This window comes from Acomys russatus, chromosome 9 (genome assembly GCF_903995435.1).
Source record: "Acomys russatus chromosome 9, mAcoRus1.1, whole genome shotgun sequence".
Classification (NCBI taxonomy): Eukaryota; Metazoa; Chordata; class Mammalia; order Rodentia; family Muridae; genus Acomys; species Acomys russatus.
The window spans coordinates 51,024,985-51,047,189 of record NC_067145.1 but is presented as its reverse complement, the minus strand read 5'-3'; the positions used below and the strand labels follow the sequence as shown (position 1 = coordinate 51,047,189).

General features: G+C 47.1%; 1 protein-coding gene across 1 annotated transcript in view; it reads right to left on the bottom strand.

The window, feature by feature from the left end:
* Fam171a1 (family with sequence similarity 171 member A1) overlaps nucleotides 1–22,205 on the bottom strand; it is a 111,040-nt gene that overhangs the window by 30,040 nt on the left and 58,795 nt on the right. The window contains exons 2-3 of the mRNA XM_051151313.1: nucleotides 18,067–18,294; nucleotides 10,168–10,260 (exon numbers count right to left, since the gene is read on the bottom strand). Coding sequence (XP_051007270.1) covers nucleotides 10,168–10,260; nucleotides 18,067–18,294 — 321 coding nt within the window. The remainder of the gene's footprint in view (nucleotides 1–10,167; nucleotides 10,261–18,066; nucleotides 18,295–22,205) is intronic.

Sequence of the window (22,205 nt, the reverse complement as noted above, 5' to 3'; positions counted from 1 at the left end):
TTGGAAAGAGATGCAAACAAGACACCCCCTCACTCCCTCCTCCCCACGCCCTGGCCCCCCCCCCCCGCCAGGATGGACAGCTTTCTTCCCCAGAAAGCTGCTGTGTGACACTCGCTTTCTTCCTTTGAAGTCCTACTTGAGTCAGATGATGCTGCAGATTTGGCAGTGATGCAAAAAACAAACAAACAAAAACAATAACAACAAAAAAGCCCAACAACAACAACAACAACAAAAACAAAACAACAACAAAAAACCCCCAACCAACAAAACAAAACAAAACAAAACAAAAAAACGGTGCTCCTTCCCCCAATGCCACCCCATTGTGTGAACACTGAAAGGGCGCAGTCAGCTGCCTTGCGATGTCACTTAACAGTTTACCTTTCTCCAGGTGTTGCCATGCTCCTAAAGGTTGAACTGGTTTTTACCTAATGCTGCGGTGGCAGTCACCAGGCATGAAGCCGAGAAGGAATTTTGCACAGACCTAGCAACGGTGTCCTTAAAATTAAAAATATGTATCTGTAGCTTGATCTAACTTCCGTTTGCTGTGCTCAGCCGTGGGCTCCTCCTACCCTTCCCTGAAATGCACAGAGGGCCTAGAATACCAGCTTCGCCCAGCGATGAGGTCATTAAAGTCAATCCAGGGTTCCACTTGACTCTGGATCAGAGACTTCTCAGGGGGAGAAGTGTGATGGCTTTCTAGAAATGTTCTATGATATGGGGGTTTTGAAGCTCAAACCTAAGACCCTCTTCCTTCAGCAAGGGCCACAGGAGTGCACAGGACTTACAGCCAGTGTTGGGGCAGGCTCACTGGGCCACATTTGGCCGTAGATGGCTGAAGCATTAGATCATCACTTTGCTCCTTCTACCTGCTCAAAGCCACTGGTCAACTACCTTTCCCAAATGCCAGTAAAACATAGGTTCAGTCCCAAAGCCTAGGGAGCCAGGACCCAATGTCCCAACTTCCTCACTCTGGTCACCTCTCACACCCACGTCAGGCTAACGCCTATCCCTTGTCTTCCTTCCTAATCCAAAGTGCCAGCCTCCACAGATCCCCTGGCATTATTGTCCCTCACATCACTCTTCTGAACTCCGCTGTCTCTTTGGTTTGCACTGAATCCAAATCCCCTCAGGGCTCTGGTGGGCCACACCGGGAGCTGTCTGCTCTCACCTTTTACCCGCTCCGTTGCACAGACCACCTGTCTCTTTTGTTCTCCATTTCCGTTGAGCCCTCGGAGGCAAAAAGTCAAAGTCTCCCCTTTTTATCTCCCCATCTTGACTACACAGGACTGTTTTTTTTTTTTTCAATAAAGGCCAATGCAGCTGCTGATGTTCAGTGAATGTGTCGCCATGTAAACGCCTAGCTCTCACAATCAGGAAGAGCAAAGGACCCAGCTAATACGGAAGGCAGTATGGCATATCTAAACGTGTCAGGGCCAAGAGGGGCTGGACTTCATGAGAGTGAAAGGCGAAGGTGGAATCGAGGCCAGTCTCTAAGCACAGAGTGGGATACATGTGTCCTTCCGGGTCTCCGCAGAACTTTGGTGAGATTTATCTGCAGGCTCCTCTGACCAAGGAAGAACGGAAAGTTACTGAGACAGGAAAATGGAGGCTGCTAAAAGTCAGGAGGAGATTCACACTGGCTCCAGGACATGCATCCAACAATAGCGTAGGGACCTGCCCTAGGCCCCAGAGAGCCACAAAGCAAAGCTCAGGGCCTTGGTGCCTCATTAAAACAATCCATTCTCTCACGCCTTTCCATCACTGAGAAAAATGTGTATTGCATGCAGTTTGATGGCAGATACATCCCTCTTGCCTCACTCCTTCGGTCCCATCTCCCCACGAAGCCTCTCTTTCCTTCTTTTCTCTGTACAGGGGAACTCACCAGACACCCGGGGCCATCTGCAGTAGCTGGAAGGTGGGCACACATAGGATTATGACGGGTCAGGCTTGTAAGAACAGGAAGTGGCAGGTCCAGCCGAACGGACACCTGCTGTCACTGGCAAGACACAGATGCCATCTGCTGAGGGACCCACACCCCCTCACAGGCAAGCACAGGCAAAACCTATGATTGGTGAAATGGCCCAGAAAATATCTGAGGAATCTAAGAGTATATATGAGCTACACTAGGCCACGGTGCAAACAAGGCCTAAGTGGGCATGTGCGGGGCTGGGGGAAAGTGCTTATGTTCTTCAGCCTGTCTTTCTTTAGAGTTGCTAAAGCTTCCTGTGATTGTCTGGGAGCAGGAAGAGAGTGGACCAGCCCGCGTGTCATCACTGGCTGCCTCTTAATTCATCAGCAGCTGCTAGGAACTTCCTCTCCTCTCAGGCTCAGGGCCCCATCTTCCTTTTTCAAATGCTTATATCCCGATAGGCTGAAAACAGCCTATCGCCTACCTTTTCTTTCTGCACTACCAAATCTTTCTTTTCCTCCCCTATTCTTCTCATTCAAGGTCAAACCAAGCCCCTATCCAAAACTGTGCTGTCTTGTTTATGCCGTGATGAACCTTTACCAGTGGATCCTGCCTTTGGCAACAATCTCTTTGACTATCGGTGTTTCCTCCTTCAGCAACAAACATACTCATGTCTTCCCTATCTAGAGAAAACAAAATCATGATCAAACATGACTTTCAGTCTGCTCTCCCCATACTTGAATGCCTGTCTTCCTCTTCCAGTCAGACTTCAGGGACTTGGTGTTCACCCACAATGACAAGGTCCACTGTATAATCTGCAAACCCCATGATCACTTCTCAGCCTTCGTCCCACCTTGGCCTCTTCACAACGGCCCACAGTGTTCCTCAGCCTCACCCACGAGTCTCCTCTCTCTCGCCCTTCATGCTTGGCCTCCGGGTCTCTCCAGGCTCTGTTTATCTCATGCAAACCCCTTCTTTCTCCTTCTGCCTCTGGAGGAGACAGCTCCTCAAAGGCTGCTACCCATCACCTCTGCAGATTGCCCTGCCCCTCTTCTCAGAGAGCCCCCTTTACAGCCACACTCCTTTCCAGTCCTGGGTTCTTGCATTTCCCCCTGGCTTCTAGACAGTTTTACCCAGACACCTATCTGGCCTTCCAAGACCAGCAGCTTCTCCCTCTCTCTCTCTCTCTCTCTCTCTCTCTCTCTCTCTCTCTCTCTCTCTCTCTCTCTCTCTCTCTCTCTCTGTCATTTCATGAAACCCTATTCTCTCCAGCAGCCAGTTTTGATCCAGGTCGACATCACCTTCCCTCTCTAACATCCTACACAGTCACTCAGGGGCCAAGACTGGCTTCTGCTCCTTCTCATTAACATCTCCTCCCTTCTGCCTCCACGCCATGTGACCTATGCACCACCCTTTCTTCAACTGTCTCCTAACTAGCCCTCTGCTTCAGTCTCACCCTCTTTTCCCGTTTCACCTTATGGACACACTGACTGCTCAGAGCTGCCACTCTGACCATGTGCCATCCCTGCTCAGGAGACATCAGGTAGCCACCACTTAGCAAACACATGATGACAAAGCAACACTAAAGTCAAGTAGATCAAGACAGACTCAAACTGCTGCTTCGCCTCTTATGACTGAGAGACACAAGTCAACGCTTCTGAACTTAGATGCAACAACCGAGTTGAGAAGAAGGAATCCCACCCTGCCCTTCTGGGAGAAGAAATTAAAGCTCACAGAGGTTAAGTAACTTGGCCAACATCAGTGGGCTTGGAAAATGTCGAAAACGTTTACACTCAGCATCCCTTCCTATCGCAGCATGCCTACCTCAAAATAGATGCTCTATTTATGGCCAACCCACCTCCATCATCTGGCGGACTGTCTCCATGCATGCGGTCACGCTCGCCCCATGCTTGTCTCTGCTTGTTTCCTATATCACTCCAATGCGTCTAAAGGTCCAGCCCCTCGGCATAAGCCCTCTCGAGCCCGTCTGAAGCTCTGAGGTCTGCTCGTACTTTTATTCAGGTCTTGCATCTTACTGAGCCTCGTGCCACCCTTAGGTGACCGTTCCTTCCTCTTAATCAGGCGACAACGAGAAAGAGAGCACGTGCCGTGTATCTGCTGCTCAGTAACACCTATGACATGACCGTGTCGAGCCACATCTGGCAACTTGCTAGGTTCCAACAGTGCTGTGACTCAACTAAAACTAGATTAGGACCACCAACACTTTGGGCCCAGAAATCCTTTGCAAGGAGGTTGCCCTGTGCGTATTAACACATAGAATAGCAACCCTGATTTCTACCTATCAGATGCCGGTGGCAGTCACCAAGATGTGACAATCCCAGTGGCCTCAGACACTGCTAAGTATATCAGGGCATATGAAACTACTACAGTAGAGAACCTCTCACTCTATAGGCCTACGAATCTTCATTATTTAAGCCATTCATTTCAAGAGTCTCATGTATAGTGGACACATGATATATAAACAGGAAAAAGACAAAGCCTTTGCATTCCTGGGCTTCTAAAGCTAAGGAGGCAGAGAGTGAAATGGCTGGATTATCATAATGTCATGCATCCTGGAAGAAGAAGATGAAAGAGATACAAGAACAACTTTAATAGTGCATGAGTGACAGTCCAGGGAGGAAGTTTCCTAGGTGATCCCTGTCTGGAAGGCTGTGAAGGGGCAGATGAGACCAGAGAGCAGATAGGAAATGCAGCCTGTCACACATGGGACGACTGAGGAAGTACATGTGAGCATGGAAGAGGATGGTTGTTGGCATGGTGCCCACAGCTTGGAACCTTGGACTTGAGTTGGCCTGCAGGTGATCAATGTCCAGAGCTTAAGGATGTGCCTGCTGCAAAAAGTCTCAAGTGAGAAATACAAATAAAGGCAGTTACACTGGGGGAGGGGGTCAACATGGAATGGGGTCTACTGTTGAAAACCACTTTCTGAGTATAAAGTAGGCAGGGAAATAAGAGCCCATGACAGAAGCCGAGAAGAAATGAACCCAGCGGCAGGCAGAGATGGTAGCTGGCTGAGAAACAAGGAGCAAGAAGAGGTGGGTTGTGAAGCCTGGGCAAAGTCAGGCAGAACAGTGACTGGGGCAAGGCAGATCTGATGACCCCAGCTCTGGAACTGAACAAGAGAGTTCTGAGGAACAGCATGAGGCCAAATTTAGGGGAGCTTGGTGGCATGTGTGTGTGGAAAGGGGTGATGGTTTTCAGAGTTCGAGGTGAAAAGGAAAGGAAGACGTTACTTGAAGGAAAAATGGAAAGTAAAAAGGGTTTCTCTTTGAAGGTCAACACCTTTGAGTAAAAGGAGAGGTAAAAAAGGCAGACAAGAATGCTGATACATACATATATATGGATATATATGTGTGTGTGTGTGTGTGTGTGTGTGTGTGTGTGTGTATGTATGTACATACACTCACACATATGGAAGCAAGTTGGCAAAGGGGCAACAGGATCCACTGGGAATGTAAAGGCACTCATGGCAGAGAAGCAGTGGGAAGGATTGCTATCACCATGTATAGGAGAAGGAACAAGAAGACAACTGAAGACGTCATTCCCTGAGAAGTTTACTTTCCCTCCTGAAACAGGAGACAGAAGATTGCTTAGAGTGGTGTGGATGTGGGGTAGGAGGGGCCTCCAGCAGGTGCTCTGTGGGATATAAAGGGACTTCCAGGAAGCACAAAACTTCTGGGGGACTTTGGGAGAGGCAGATGGGGCTCCAGCCTGGGCTCCTTCATTTCTTAGCATCTTTTAAAAAATTATGTGTTTGTGAGTGTGATCATGGGCATATGTATGCCACAGTGTGCATGCAGAGGTCGGGGATAACCTTGGGTGTCAGTGTGCGCATGCAGAGGTCAGGGGACAATCTTGAGTGGAGGTTTTCACTTTCAGTCTTGTTTATTTGAGACATGTCTTGTCATTTACTGCTTCCCCACCAGCTTCTGAGTCTCCAGTCCCCCTCCCACGCTCCCAGTGCCGCTGTGCCAGCCTTTTCATGAGTTCTGGAGATCCACACTTAGCTCATCAGGCTTGCATGGCATGTGAATTACCCACTAAGCTGACTTCCCAGTGCCTTTATCTCTCAGCGTCTTGGGATTCGATTCTAGATTCTCCCCTAAACCCTTCCCCAGATTTCAGCTGATCTGATCTTCAGCAACGCATACAAAACTCTCTAGGAAAAGAATCTACAAATGTTCTCTCTTCTCATTCTCTTATCAGTCCTGATGACAAATATGAAAGAAATTTGCCAGCATTTTACAAGCGAAACATTTTCAGACGCAGCCTGTTCTGGGGGAAACTCCCCTAGCTGCCCAGTCACTCAGTGGGCCCACCTTTTGCCTGCCACTGTCACAAGACTTCTTCACAAAGCCACAGCAACACGGATGGCACAACCACTTGCCTCACCTTTCAGATGCAAGGCCTGTTGACTGCTCATGACTGTTCCACTAGAAGCACATATTTATTGTGTAGCTTATGACTGCAGGCATGCTCATTACTCTGCCCGCCCCATGAGAAGTATTTTATTGGTGTACAGGGTTAGAATGTGCATAAATGCCATCTAGTATATCCACAGAGAAGACAAGTGGATAATATTTTTATTTTTATAGTAAACCTCTCATTAATGTATTTTGCTTGGGTGTAATTATGTTAAGCCTTCAACTGAATTTTCATGCATCGGTCGGGAACAGCGGCCTCCTATCTCTTTTATCTCTGGTACCCATCCTCTCCTGGTGGCCTTTTTTGTCTCCATGCTTTTCCTTTAGCACAGCATCCATCATGTGACCTTACACGACAGTTGGCAGTATTAAGTTTCCCAAGTGAGCCATCATCAAGGTTGGGGAACCTTTCCAGGAGGGGCTGACACATCACGCCGTCGGAGCCATGCCCTCACAGGCAGCCAGCTCACAGTGCTGGATTTCTGAGCAGGCAGCAAAATGGGGCTAGATGGAGGATCAAAAACTTTATGTATCATTCATAAGTCCAGTACCATGCTGGTCTGTAGAACGGAACTGGTGTAGCAGATGATGGCAGAGATTCCTCTTTACTCAACCACATGTGGGTCTCCTTCCAGGAGGAAAAAGCTTACTGCGATAAAAATGGGCCAAATAAAATGACCCATAGTTATTACTTCCCTGCCTCAATCTTGTTGAGATAAAAACCAGTATAATTAAACCTTTCAGGCTCATGAAGTAGGATAAGTTATAAAATTAATCAAATATCTGTAGTGTTAGGAAGCTGGTATGGGCGTGAGCCTATAAAAAGGAAGAAACAGTTCTTAGGTGGCTTCTGAGTAGATGCAGGAGGCAGAGGCATACATATATACTGATAAATTATTCATAATAAAGCTATCTGAATGTATTTCAGTCCTCCTCCTGTGTATGCGTGTGTGCTCACGCATGTGCATGTATGTGTGTTAATTGCACCCTCTGTCTCAATTCATCAGGACAAAAAAGGAAACCAGTCATGGAGAATTTCTCTATATAGGAGACACAAAGAGCAGATGGATTTTGATTGGTCATTTGTGTTTACTCGATTATTCAATGGCTCATTGGGTACCTGTCAAGAAGCAGGCACAGGGCCCAGCTTTGAAGAAACTAAGATGGTGATACAACAACTTAGTTGATGAGGAAAGTTAAACACTGTACACCACGCTCAGAGGTCTGTAGCTTGTGGTACTGTTTTGGGGAGCCAGGGACCCGTTAAGAGGTTGGGTCTGCCTGAAGGAAGTGGATTCCTGCCTTAGGTTTTTGGAGATACACCCAGTATGCTCTTCAGGAGATACAGGAAGGCCTGGAGAATGTGGCTTTTAAGCTGTCAATGGAGAGCTCAAAGACAGTATGGAAGATGGGGTGGGATGGCCCGGATGGGAAGGAACAAAATGAACCGAGTTGGGCTATTAACACAGCCTATGCAGATGAATGCTTGGTAAAGAGATTGAGGCTGGATCGCAGTGGCCTGTGAGATGGCAAAGTGAGGAGGAGTGAGCTGGCAACCAGGAGAAATTACTAGAGCTTGGCCCCGGGGAGACTAAGCCAGCAGTTCAGTGTATGACACATGGGAAAGGAGACATTCAAGGCACGACGTGTAGCTTCTCTACTGACGGCAACTCTCCCTCTGGCAATGACTGTGGAGCAGCACGCTGGCAGGGAGCTCTTGCAGAGATCCACCAGGGTCCTGTGAGCACAGACGGCTAACACGTGGGCAACGGAGAAGAAGACAAGTGTGCGCGGGCACTGGGATTGAGACAACTGTGAAGTGACTCAGGCTGCAAGGCCAGGCTTCTGGTAACTGCCGTTTGACTCATGCAAGTCTAAGAAGGGGAGTTGAAGGTCACATAAACTGCTGCATAGGGAGAGAGTGACTGTTCACAGAAAGTGCATGACAGGGACTCTGGCGTTCTTCAGGGATCGCCTCAGAGCCACAAGACAAGACAGATAAGTGTCAGGGCTGGTGGGCAACAGCAAGGAATACAAGAGGCAGTCACTATAGGAGCCTGAGCAAACATGACAGAATCCACTGTGCCCATTTTTTTTTTTTTTTGCACCCTACACACTGAGCCCTGGCTAGTCTGCAGTGCACAGGGTAGAGGATAGTGAAGAGGACATTTTCCACACACTTTCTCTTTTAACCTTAATAAAGGGAAACACAGGTTCAAAAAACTATGACAAGTGGCTGGGAGGGAGAGAAGGCTGCCAATGACCGTGTCAGGCTAAAAGCTCCATGTGGAGGAAAAATGGGGTCAAGGAGCCCACTTCTTCGGGAAACTCACACGTTTCAATGCCTACTCCAGTTTCTGACCTCCAGAAACTGAACTCCAGTTTCTAACCAACAGTGATTTCTGGATGACTGTAGCAATCACCAGAAGGTTAGGGCCAGGGAAACCATGTAGCTCTGAGTCTAAGGAGCTTGGATTTTATTGCCATACATTGAGAAAGCCATTGAAGAACCAAACTGGCCAACTCAATGAAGAAATAAATGAACATATTTCATTCTCTAGTGCCACATAAATCAGTGTGACAGAATGACGGGCACGGCAAGGTATCACCGTCAAAGAACAAAGTACGCTGGTCTCTGCATAAATGGGTGGCACCAAATATCCCAAGAGGCTGAGTCACTCATAAAAATGGCACAGTGGTTTCTGCCTAGATCATATATGCTGCATGGCCCCTAAGTCATACCCAGTATTCTGGAAGTGCTATGTAAACAGTTGTCATAGTATTCTGGGATGGAATAATGGCAATAAAAGTCTACACATGCTCAGTTATGGTACATTTTAAATGAAGGTCTTATCTTTTATTGTGTATCTGTGCCTGTGTCAGAGGCCAGAAGAGAGTGGGGTTGGATCCTTTGGAGCAAAAGGTACAAGCTGTTGTGAACTGCCTGATACGGATGCTGAGCTGCGTTTTGGTCCTCTGCACAAACAGCTACTCTTAACTGTGGAGTCATATTTGCAGCCCAAACTTTTTTTTTTTTTTTTGATACAGTTTCTCTGTGTAGCCTTGGCTGTCCTGGACTTGCTTTGTAGACCAGGCTGGCCTTGAACTCACAGAGATCCACCTGCCTCTGCTTCCCAGAGTGCCATCACACCTGGCTACTTCTTTTATATGAACCTGCAACACTGAGCTTTAGGGTAATGAGGGCCAAATGTAAGCAGCACAGCAAACTAACATTCGGCCGTGCCAGGAAATATGATGGTTCTCTAGCCCACGATAGAATGAAATGATCTCAGCACAGAAAGATATTAGTGTGAGGACTATTCCCAACCTGAGTCCCAATACTGATGGGAAAGAGGACAAGTGCCCAGAAACTTCCATATTAGCACATTTTAAGAGCCAAGTGTGTTTGGGGTGGGGTGAGGTTTCACAATGAACGCAAAACACATTGGAAATTAGGAGGCAAGCAATAAAAGCCTGTACCCCCACATGTACTAGCTTTTGTGAGTGACTGTGTATATTGGGCAACATGGATCACGACAGTGACCCCAATAAGAAGGGAGATGATGGGGAGCAAAGCAAGGAGGCCCCCTTCTTTTCCCATGCACACTTAGAGGATGACACTGAAAGAAGTAATTTTAGAGCCGACTTAATGACTAACACGGGGACTCCTCACTCACAGGGACAGCAAACACTGCATTCCAGCTGTGGCTAAATTCACTGTTGCCACCACCCAGTAAGAAGGCGGTTGCTCATAAAACGTTAGTATTTGGCCCAAGAATCAGTTTTGTTTCTCTTCTTAACTATGAGACGTACCTTGGAATCCTGATACTATTTGGACGACATCTTCATAGACCATGAGAGTAGCAGAGCGTTCGGGAAGCAGGCCAAGGCTCAGTGAGGAAAACACTGCAAGAACAAAACGGACATAAGGACATGGGTATTTCAATTCAAAAGCTCACGCTAACTTCTTGGGTACTCTGTTTTCTTCCTACTTTCTGATATCAAGCCAATCAATAATATTTATTTTTCTGAACAATTACTGACATACCTTCAAAATGCCAGTCCTGTAAACCTATTGTAGTAACTACTGTCTTGCCATAGTCAGCTTGGAAAAAAAAAAGTTAAGTTTGTTTTTTGGGTTGGGGGGAGGGAGGGGCATGTGCAAATGAGAGGTCAATTTTGAGTGTTGTTTCTCAGGGCTGTCCACTGTGTCTTTTGGGGACAGGGTCTCTCACTGGGACCTGATTAGAATAGAGTGGTTGGCTTGCAAGCTCCAGGGGTCGCGCCTGTCCTGACATTCTCAATACTGCAGGGACTACAAGTGTACATTACCATTCCTGTATTTTATTTTTAAACATGAGTGTTGGGGAACAAATTGAGATATTGTTTACATGCCTGAATTATCTCCCCATTTTCCTTGTAAGATACTTTTAGTGAAGCAACAAAGCCCCTTGACACTGGAGTATATTAAAAGTTATTATGTATAGACCATATGGATATGTATACATACATACATACATACATACGTACATACATACGTACATAATGTTAGGTATTAGCATTATAAAAGACCCTAAAATATGTGCTAGGGTCATGTGTGTAGAATATTTAGAGACTATTCCCCCCAATGTGAGTAGTACTAACATGACACAAATTATACGACTTTAAGATTATTACCGAAATATCTAGACTTTTAATTAAGATTCTACTCCTCCCGTCCCTCAAGACAGGGTTTCTCTGTGCAGCTTTGGCTGTCCTGGAACTCACTCTGTAGGTCAGGCTGGCCTCGAACTCACGTAGATCCACCTGGCTCTGCCTCCTGAGTACTGGGTGGCATGTGCCTCCACTGCAGGCATTACCTCAGACTCTGGAAGTCCACAAGTTTCCTGGAAGATGTGTGTTTCAGTGTGGACGTGAAATGTGTTCAAACACTATGTCCCCAGCTAGTGGCGCTGTTCTGAAAGGCTGTGGAACTTTTAGGAGGAGGAGGAGCCTTGCTAGAGGCAGAGTGTGTCAGTGGGGACAGGCCTTGGGCATTTCCTGTCTGTCTTTCGCTTTCTGACTGTGGATAGGATGTGATTGGTTGTCTCACACTACTGCAGCTATGCCTCTCCACCATGACAGACTGTGCTTCGTTTTAGACATGAGTCACAATAAATTCTTCATTTTTTTTTCATTTGCTTTTGTCAGGTGTTTTGCCATCTGCCACTTGAGGAAAACACAACAAATAGTTCTACTGTAGGCTAGCATTTGCTGGTTCGTACTGACAGCTCAGGTGTGACTCCAAGTTCACTCATTTGGGTAATTTATCTAAGTGTCAAAACAAGTCTGGCAAGCAGGTGACATTCATGTGTCCGCTCCTCAGGTAAAGAAATAAGTTTATAGGTGAGAAAATAACTTTTCAAACACCCCCCACCCCCGCCCAGATGATAGATGAAGGAGCCAGGATCTGAATTCTGGTGCCTTCCCTCACCCACAATGCTCCACGGACTCAAACTCAAGGGACCTTGGACTTTGTGCAGTCCACATCTCTAAGTTAAGAGAGGCGGCAAAGTCAAGCCAAAAAATGTAATGAGAGTTTCTTATTTCTTCTTTTTCATCTTAAAAGATCATCTATTTGTTTTGGTGTGTGTGTGTGTGTGTGTGTGTGTGTGTGTGTGTGTGTGTGTAGGTTAGAGGTCAACTTCGGGCACTGTTCTTCAGCAGTGGTCTATCTTGTTCTTTTGAGACACTGGTTCTCAGCTGGCCTGGTCAGGCAAGGCTGCCTGGCCAGTGGACTCCAGGGAAATCTCCCTGTCTCTGCTTCTGGGATTACGGGCATTTGCTCCCTCCAACAGCTCTTTTACACAGTTATGCGGAGGTAAACAGGTGAGTTCATGGCCAGCCTGGGCAACTTAGTGAGCAGCTATCATCACAGCAAGCTGTTGACTAACTGGGCTTCCTCCCCAGACACTTGTACATGTATGTTGACACAGCCATTATCCGTAACCACAGAAGTGGAATTAACCCAAATTACTGTCCACAGAGAAATCAAGTTTGGCACGTACATACAAATGAATGCTATTCACTCACAGAAAGGCATGGAGGACTGACATGGGGCTATGAGAAGGATGGACCTTGACATTAGTTGCTTGCCTTGCTGAGTGACAACATTTGACCAAGCACCATAAGGAAGAAAGAGTCTATTTGGGTTCCTAGTTTGAGGGTACAGTCCATTCTTGCGGGGAAGTTGTGGCGGTGAGAACTTGGAGCAGTAGGTCACAGCCAGGAAGCACAGAGCTACAGGTGTTCCTGCTCACGATGCTCACCCTTTTCAGTTTGGCTTAGGACCCAAGCCCATGGAATGGATGTCAGCTAGAGTTGAGGTAGGTAGGTCTTCCCAAGGAATGAGATCTAGAAAATCCATCACAGGCATGGCCACAGGCTCTTTTCCTAGGCAATTCTAGATCTCACCAAGTTGACAGTCAAATTTATTATCACAGCCTTGAAAAACGTGCTGAGGATGACAGGTTTAAAAAGCCACATACTGCCTGATTCTATTTATATACAATCTTTAGAACAGGCGAACCCAGAGACAGAAGGCAATTTAGAAGCTGCTAGGAGCTGGAATGGATGGGAAATAGGAAGTCAGAACTAATGGATACAGTTAATAGAGGGTGATGGAATGTGCTGGAAATAGACACCGAGGATAGTATTGCTGCACAAAACCATGAAGCACATACTTTTAGAGTTTTGTACTCTACCAGCCAGGCTAGCCAGGTATTCTGAAATATGCATTTTTAAATGGTAGGTTTTGTTGTGATCTATCTATCTATCTATCTATCTATCTATCTATCTATCTATCTATCTATCTATCTATCTACAGGGTACATATATGTTTATAAGCACATGAAGTTCAAAGGCCAATATCAGCATCTTCCTTTATTATTCTCCACCCTTTTTTTGGGGGGGAGTTGGGGACATGGTTTCTCACTGAACCTGGAGCTCACTGATTTGGCAAGAGCAGCTGGATGACATGCTTAGAATGTCTCCCTTCTCGGCCTCCCTCGCCGTAGGGCTACAGTGCGCAACACTGCGCCTTGTGCTTCACTGCAGCTCTGGACACCAAACGTCAGGTCCTCATGCCCGGGTAGCAAGCGCTTCGCTGACGGAGCCATTTCCACAGTGTCTAAAATGGTGTGTCTTATGGTACATAAAACACACCTGCTACTTTGGAGCCTGAGGTACGAGGATTGAAAACCCAGGGTCTACCTAGATGACACAGTGAATTCAAGGCCAAACGGCATAACTCAGTAAGACCCAAATCCAAAAAGGCAACCAAAGGGCTTGGATACAGCTCAGTGATAAAACAGTCGCCTAGTGTGCCTCACACCCTGGGTTCCACCCCAAGCACTGCAAAGAGAAATGGAACCCAAACCCAAACCAAAACATAAATCACAACTAGTGGGACATCAAACTTGGGAGAAAAGTGGGAGAGTGAAAACCAGAATGAAAGAAGAAATGGCCACGGCAAAGGCTTCTGGGAGCTCTTCTTGCCTTCCTGATCCTTTGTGCAGCCAACAACAATGGGCAAGGACTGAGGGTTCAAGTCCCTACCTGGGGCAAATTCTCTATGGACACTTCGCAGGTTATCTTAAGCAGGAACGATACTCTTTCTTTCTTTCTTTTTTCTACCTACTGGCACCAGGTATGTCCCTGGTGGCTAGGAAGAAGGGACAGGACTCCTGTGGCAGGGGCGACCTACAGGAAACAGATCGCCGACAGAAGCAGGTTGCAGCACACTGCCTGCTCCATCCATGCCTCTCCATGCCCTACTGCCTCTCAGAGCTTGCCAGAACCAGGAGGCAACTCTGACTTGTCCCAAACACCTCTGTGTTGCCTGGTGAGTGAGGCTGAGACCACTTGTGGTCTTTATCTAATATAACTCAGCTAAGATGGCTCAGTTGGCTCATATATTTGTGAGCTCAGTCACCAGGAAGTGGAACTCTTTGACAAGATTAGAAGGATTAGGAGGTGTGGCCTTGTTGGAGGAAGTGTGTCACTGGGGGTAGGCTTTGAGGTTTCAAAAGCCCATGACAGGGCAAGTCAGTCAGTCAGTCAGTCTGTCAGTCAGTCTGTCTGTTTGTCTCTGCCTGCAAATCAGGATGTAGTACCCTTGGCTACTGCTCCAGTGTCTGCCTGCATGTCGCCATATTTCCCATGATGATGAAAATGGATTTAACCTCTGAAACTGTAAGCAAACTTCCAATTAAATGTTTTCTTTAATAAGAGTTGCCTTGGACATTGTGTCTCTTCACAGCAGTAGAACAGTGGCTGAGACACTAGGGGACCATGACTTATGTGCTTTGAAAACTTGTCTCACATGGGACACTTGGCCTATCCATCACCAGGGAAGCTGCCCTGACCGTTTCTCAAATCTTACTCTTCAGAGGGAAGCAAGTGAGGCGTTATAATGGGTCCTATGTGCAGCATGGAGCCTCAGGGAGCAGCAGAGCCAAGCTATGGACCCAAATCTATGGAATATTCCAGGGGCGGGAGGTGGCAGAGAGACCGCAGAGTTTCCCGTACATGGTATTTTTATCCACCCTGAAGAGGGTGTTGACTGAAGGCTCTTCACACTAAAGAGGTATTCAGGGACCTCCCCACCCCCACCCCATCAGTGCTAAGGATGGAACCCAGGGTCTTTCACATGCTAGGCAAACACTGAGTTATAACCTGGCCAGTGTTTTTGTTTTTGTGGGATGCTCTTTTTTGGTAAACAGAGAGATGGGGACATGTCAACCTGGCTCAGGGAGTCAGGGAGACTTCTTAGAGTATCAGCCCACTTGGGGTTTTCAAGATAGAACACAAGCCTTTTTTTTTTTTAAATCATGGACGAATGCATCTAGGATAACACACACACAGAGGGTGAAAGCATCAGCCAGACTCCTGCAGCGAACAGCTACCCAGGCTGGCCAACTCATGAGGTAGGGAAGGGAGGGGTCACCAAGGGAGGGGGCTCTGTGTGTCACTTTTAATTGCTGGAGGCCGCTGAAGGATTTCAGACAGAGTATTATGTAACTGGGCACATGTATTTAATTAAAAATTCTTTGATAATTTCACACGGCATATAATGCATTTTGGTCATTTTTAGACCCCGTTACCCTTTCAATCTCCCACTGCTGCTGGCCACTTTCTTCTCCCCAGTCTTTCTCCTTCTTTCACATGTTCTGTTACGTTTTATGAGTTACTGAGTTGAATCGGGGTTGCCTGCAAGAGCTTGGGTAGGGGGCTATTCAGAGGGGCACACTCAATGTATCAATGGCTACATTACCGTAGGAAGTGACACACTCCCCGCCAGCAATGAGCAGCTATCCACAGCTCCTCAGGGCCTGCCAGTTTCTCTCTTATGCTAGATCAAGTGCAGGTAAACCACAGCGGGCACATGCATTTTTAAGACACAGTGCACAGAGCTTGCAACGTGGTGGGTGTCCTTGAAGAGGCGAATTAACCTGGTCAGAGACCAGCGCAATAGTCGGGGACCACCGCCTTCTCTGCCTGAGAAGAGCTGCAACGGGGAAATGGCATCACAGGGACACATTTGTGTATCCCTGTTTGACTCGCTTGCTGAGATCTCTCTCTCTAGTCTATGCCCTGTTCCAGGAAAGAGAAAACCCGAACGCATCTTATAGGGCGTTAGTGTTAAGGATGAGACAAGAAATCCACTCTAAGCTCTCACAAGAATGCTCACGCAAACTGAAACACTGCACATGTAGTAAAGAAAGCATCTCAGCTTCCCTCTCCCATCCTATCCCAGAGCTCCCCCGCTCTTCTGCTTTTTTTTTCTCTCTCTCTCTCAATTGTTTGAAATACCAGAAGTGTTAGACACAACTTCTAAAAATACGCACTGAAACAACAGGTTTCTCTGCCTTTTACCAGGGGCCAGTCCCCATTCTGGTCACACTTCTTGTAGGGGATACTTAGGAGAGCTTTTATTATATTGAAAAGGTCAGCAGATAACCAAAGGCATGGGGTGGCCTTTTGAAATGATTCAGGCCAATTAATTCCATTTCAGAAACTAGAAACACAGCCCTGAGAGGCCGGCTGGGCCCAAGCGGGTGGGGCCCGGTAGGGGAAGGTAGGCCCGGGTTCCAGGTGTTTCCAAGCTGGATCTAAACCCTTTCAGTTACACTGTATTGTTCTCATTATCAGACTCAGTCAGGAAAATGGAAATTATGGAAGCAATTTCCTTTCCTCAAACCATATTAGCGGAGTCAAAATGAAAGCCATTAGGTGGCTGGTTCTCACCATTCACAGGTCCCGTATTTACAAATGGACATGCTTGCTGAGACATACCTCCTACCCCCAGATCGACAGTGCCGAGTGTACACACGTGCCTGTACACAGTGCCCATAGACAGACTCACTGATGCTCATTCCCAGCGGAGGCTGCGCGGGCAACGTGCTGTCTTCCTGTTTCAGCTCTCCCGTGGCGAATGCCTTTCCCTTTATCTATGTGTGATGGGGGTTTCCACATTTTGTGCTTTCTGCTGGTGAGGTCACTATTTTAAGTGGCCCCCATGCAGAGTGCTGAAGATCCTGAATACGGGCAGCCTATAAGGGACCTCATAGAGAATATAGGGGATAAATGTTGTTCAGACATAGGTCATGGTGCTGTGTGCTTGAGCCCAATGTTAACAAGTCAACTGCGTTTATTCAACAGTGTCTTTAAACAAACACATAAAACTGAGGTATTTATTAACCAGTTGATAAAAAGGGTGTGCCTAGAAGCTTCCTGGGAAGCTAGAGGTTCAGGGTTTGCCAGGTCTGAAATGGAAGCATCTAGAGAGTGCAACTTTGGCAAATAACATACATAGACCCTACCTTGTGCAGCTGCTATTCCACTGCAGGCAGATACTTGCTGCACCCACCCTGGAATACGTCCAGTGATACAGTGATGGGAGGTCACACATTTCCTTCTGATGGGACCTAGTGAAAGGGGCTTTGCATTGATTGGTTGATGGACTGATTGATTGCTGGCCCTCCCTGGGTTCTCTCCTGTGACAGGATTATTGACAGTCTACTTGAGAGAACCTAGAACCACCAAAGAGACCAAACGTCTGGGCAACCAGCGAGGGACTATCTACGTTAGGTCCGCAGTGAGAAGACCCACCCTGAATATGGGCAGGGACGTTCCAAGGGCTGGGGTCTTAGGCTGCATGTAAAAAGGAAGGCAGCTGAACACAAGCATTTGTCACTCTCTGCTTCCAGACTGTGGATACAAGACGATCAGTTGCTTCCTGCTCTTGCTGCTGTGCCTCCTCCACCACGATAGACTTTCTGTGTCAAAATAAATGCTCCCTTCCTTACGTTGCACGCATTTTGTTGCAACTGTGAGGAAAGCTACAGGCACATGTACGGGGCCCACTGGAGAGGGCCTGCTGTCCTTTACTCTCTGGAGAGCTCACACTACCGCGTACCGACAGGCAGACGGCATAGCAGTGGGCAAATGGGCAGGAAACGGAGAGGCTGTGACCTCTGTGTGTGTGCAAGGCGGAGGCTCCCGTCAGCATCACATACCTGCCCCGCCAGTCCTCCACATAATGGCACCTGAGTAGGCGACTCAAAGAGTTGGCGTACAGATTTCCCTGCTTCAGGTGCCTCAGTGGCTGACCTCATCATGGATCACTCTGAGCTGGAGGTTCTGTCTTAGAGCGAGACAATGACGACTTACCCGGTAACCGGATGGGCTTCCACGGGGCAGAGTTTGGCACATAGGCATGTTTCGTGGCGGTGACGATTAACTGATTACCCAGCTTGTATTGGAACTTGATGAAGGCGACTCCATCTGTGCCAGATGTGCCAGAGGCGACAGACGCCTGGTTGGCAAAGATCTCAATGAGTGCATCTGCGATGGGCTGGTGGGTGCTGGCGTCGCTGATGTGCACCTTCAAGGTCACCTCTGGAAACAGAAAATGTGCGTTAGCCCTGACAGGAGGCCACAGGTATGGGCTATGCTAAATATGTCTAGGACTACATTCTTTTACCAGTAATTCCAACCAGGGTCATGTTCTTCTTAATTATTAAAACTTAACAAAACAAAACCCTCTATTTTTAAAGCCTAAAATTAAAAAAGATCTTTTTCTTAAAAATTGCCTATTTTCTTCAAAACCCCTGCTCCAACAGCTGCTTTATCTTTTACTCTTTCCTGCTCATGGCAACAGGTAGCTGAGAGGAAGCCCTACCTTTTATCACACTAAGAAACAGAAAAGACAGTCATCCTTCCTGCACTGCTGGACACCAGCTCCCACTGGCCCGAGGCTGCCACAGACCACAGAAGGACACAGTGGGCTGGGAGACCTGCAGGGGAGCTCTGCAAGTCCCAGCAAAGGTGAGCACCAGCACCATATGTGTGCCAGAATTATTGTTTGGTCATCACAAACACAAGACTGAACACCGGCCAGAAATGTGCTAAGGGTTGGGGAGATGGCTTGTCAGGTGAAGTCTGGATTCCCAGCATGGACATCAAAATCCAGCCAGAGCAAACACACGCCTGTAAGATCAGTGAAGTCTAGGTTTAGTGACTTCTACCACTAGGCTCCCATAAACATACACAAATGTACATGACCATGTTCCTGACGTGTGCACACACAGGAGCACGCACGCATGCGCGCACACACACATACACACACTTTTCAAATTAAAGGACCCAAAGAATGTGACCAAAAATGTTGAAAAGCTTGAGAGAGAAAGGCTAGTGATAGCTACTGGCCTTCCATTATGCACATAATCGCTGAGCACAGGATGAGCTCAGAGATGGGAGGAGGAGGAGGCATAAATCAATTAAGTTTTCAGTAATATTCACACTGCAAAAGTCCTCTAGAAGCCTAAATTGCACATAGGTTGTCAGTCTTGGCGGCAAGCACCTTCACCAACTGGGCAACCTTGTTGATTTACATACTTTTATGGCGATGTAACAGTTACTAGCAACTGACATTATAAGCTGCAGATGTCTCTTCACTGTGCGCTGAGATGGTGGTTTCTGTGAGTAAACGGAGAAAGAGGGCATCCACTCTCATAAGCCTCTCAGAGCCTGCCACCTCAGTATCTCCTAATATGGGTCGCTTTGTTTACGTGCTGTGATATATTTTGGAAGACATCACTTAACAACAACTCTTAGCGTGACAAGATGTGGGAAACACCAATATGAGACTACAGACCACCGAAGGGTCACTTTTTTGGGCGAGTTTTCCTTCTTTTCGTGCAGTTCAGGCCTAACACGCATCACCCTACATCAAAAGTTCTCAACGCTTCCGGCGCTGGTGGTGGTGTTGAACGACCCTTCCAAAGGGGTTGGTTGCATATCAGATATTTTACATGATGATTCATAACAGTAGCAATATTACAGTTTTATGGTTGGTGGGGGTCAGCACAGCGCGAAGAACTATATTCAAAGGTGGCGGCATGAAGGTTGAGAACCACTGCCCTACAGTTGGTTGGGCCGCAGTTTTTGTAGAATAGCACCTGACATTCCACCATCTGGTCAGCAAAGTCACTCTTCCAATGACAAGGGGGAAGGGCCATCTTCTCTCTGTGTGACACTCTATTTACCAATCCTACTTACTCCCTCTTTGAGTCTAAGACGAAGACCCTATAAACGGCCCTGTTTGTTTGTCTGCCTGAAAAAGGCAGAAGGGAGATCTCTTCACATCCAGAGGAGTGAAGAAAATGAAATTGGGTAGCACAGTGTAGAAAAAAATAGCAGATGCTACTGAGATCATGTGTAAAAAAGTTACACCAAAAGGAGCCCAGAAAAGCCATGGCAGCATTTGTCGATGTGGGGGTGGTTGGAGAGAGACTTACATGTGGGGTTCAGTCAGAACCACTGTTGGGAAGGATGGGTGTGGCTTTCTGGAACTCATTACATGAGCACTGCCCTAGTTATGGGTTACGAGGTCCAGTTAGAAGTGCTCTCAGGGAGAAATGACAAGCAGGGCTGACAGTGGCATGGGCATATGTGCATCTTCCCAGGCTCCCTGGTGACATAGAAGGGGAAGGGCATAGTGCTGGCCCTGCTGGCTGGATAGACTGCACTCAATTTGGAGGGCAGATGCAGGCTCTTCCTCCCACCAAAGGACGACAGAGGAGTTGTCAAGTTTGGGACTGTGGACAAGCAGTCCTACCATAAGGCTCGGACACTGCTCTGGCTTTGAGCCTGCCTTCTCAGAAGTTCTGTGACCCACACAAAAGCTTTATGAATCTCCTCTCAAGACAACTGCTAGGGTGAGTAGCGTTGCTGCTCTCCTGGATGCCGGGCCACCTGGGCTGACTGACGGAGGACTGCTAAGGAGTATTGTCTTCGACCACATGCCCTGGCCTTCCTCCTACCCTTATGAGCTCCACTCTGTCTGCTCAGGCTGGGGGACCCAAGAGGTGGTTGCTCAGGCTTCCTCTTGCCATACACTCTCATACAGCGAATTGTTCCCTGTCAGGAATTTAGCTACCACCTTAACTCAGATTTTGCTCAGCCAGTGGCAGAGTCAGGAAGAAGGGGACAGTGGACTTTGAGGAAATTTTCCTCAGCCTCTGCTCTTGGCAAATGTGAGCAGTTTGGCTCTGTGGGCACAGACTAGTCCATTTTAAGCAGTATGGGAGCATCTGCTCTGTGGGCAGAAAACTAAACATTATCTTTCAAAAGTCCAGCATTATCTTTTAGGCATTTCCTTGCTAACTGCCACAGATTTAGAACAAAGTGCAACAAGGCTGTCTCAAATTGTTGGTTTGGGAGGAGGCAGCTCTAAGCAGTACGTTAAAAGCAGACATAATTGCAGGGACAAGAGGACTGGATTATGGTATACAGTCCCCACACATGCAGGGACTCCCCCAATTGGGATTTGACAAAAGTTGCCCGAAGACACAAAAAGGCAGAAAACATGCATGTTTTCTTCACAGCCCCCTTCATCTTTAAATAACATATATTCTATTTTTATATGAATGACAGAACACATTTATTTTATAATATATCATCCAAATATAAAATTAAACATCTTCTATTGCTCCCTTAAAATTGGCCACTACTGTGGAACCTTCCAGAACACTTGAGGTTTTCCCTGGGAACATAGCTGGGAAAACATGTTCACTTGCTGTTTGACACCCTACACTTCTCCGTTCTCAAAATCTAGTTTAACAAACTCCGGTTCGTCTTGGAAGGAGAGCGAAGTTTGTGGACCTGACTTAGTTGCACGGTGGTGATTTCTGTGTTGCTGTTGGCTCCCTTTTGCACTTTTGCTTCCCTTTTGTATCTCTTCAAATTGGTTTTATTTTTATTTTGGGGGTAGGGGAGAGACTTAATGTTTTTCTTTCCTTGAATAATTTTGAGCTGAGTTTCCATAGTAGTCTCTTTTAGCAGGGAACCTGACATTTCTCCGGCTTGGTCCTAAGAGCCTGGTGGAAAGAAAGCCACTTCTACGTTACAGACCAGCCCGGACTCTGATGTCATGTTTTTGGGGCTCCGGAAACTGCCCAGCAGCCAAGAAGGAGGTCACCATACCTAGCACCCCGCCCCACGAGTTCCTTGTCTAGCCTCAGTGGGCAGACTCACAGTGGGCTTCACCTCGCTTAACTAAAACAGCAAGCGACCACGTGACCACTTAAACCGTTTTCCAAAGTGAGAGTTTATTTTTAAAATGATACCAGACCTCTGCTCTTATTTTATCTAAGATATGTGTGCCCTGTTACTTGAGTCTCAGCAGAGCAGTGTGTGATCTGAATCTTCACAGCAAGCAAAAGCAGGCCGGAGGAAGCCTGCCGAGCGCGGGGCAGCTCTGTCAGTCTATCTTATTTCTTTTTAAAAAAAGTTTATTATTTTTTTTT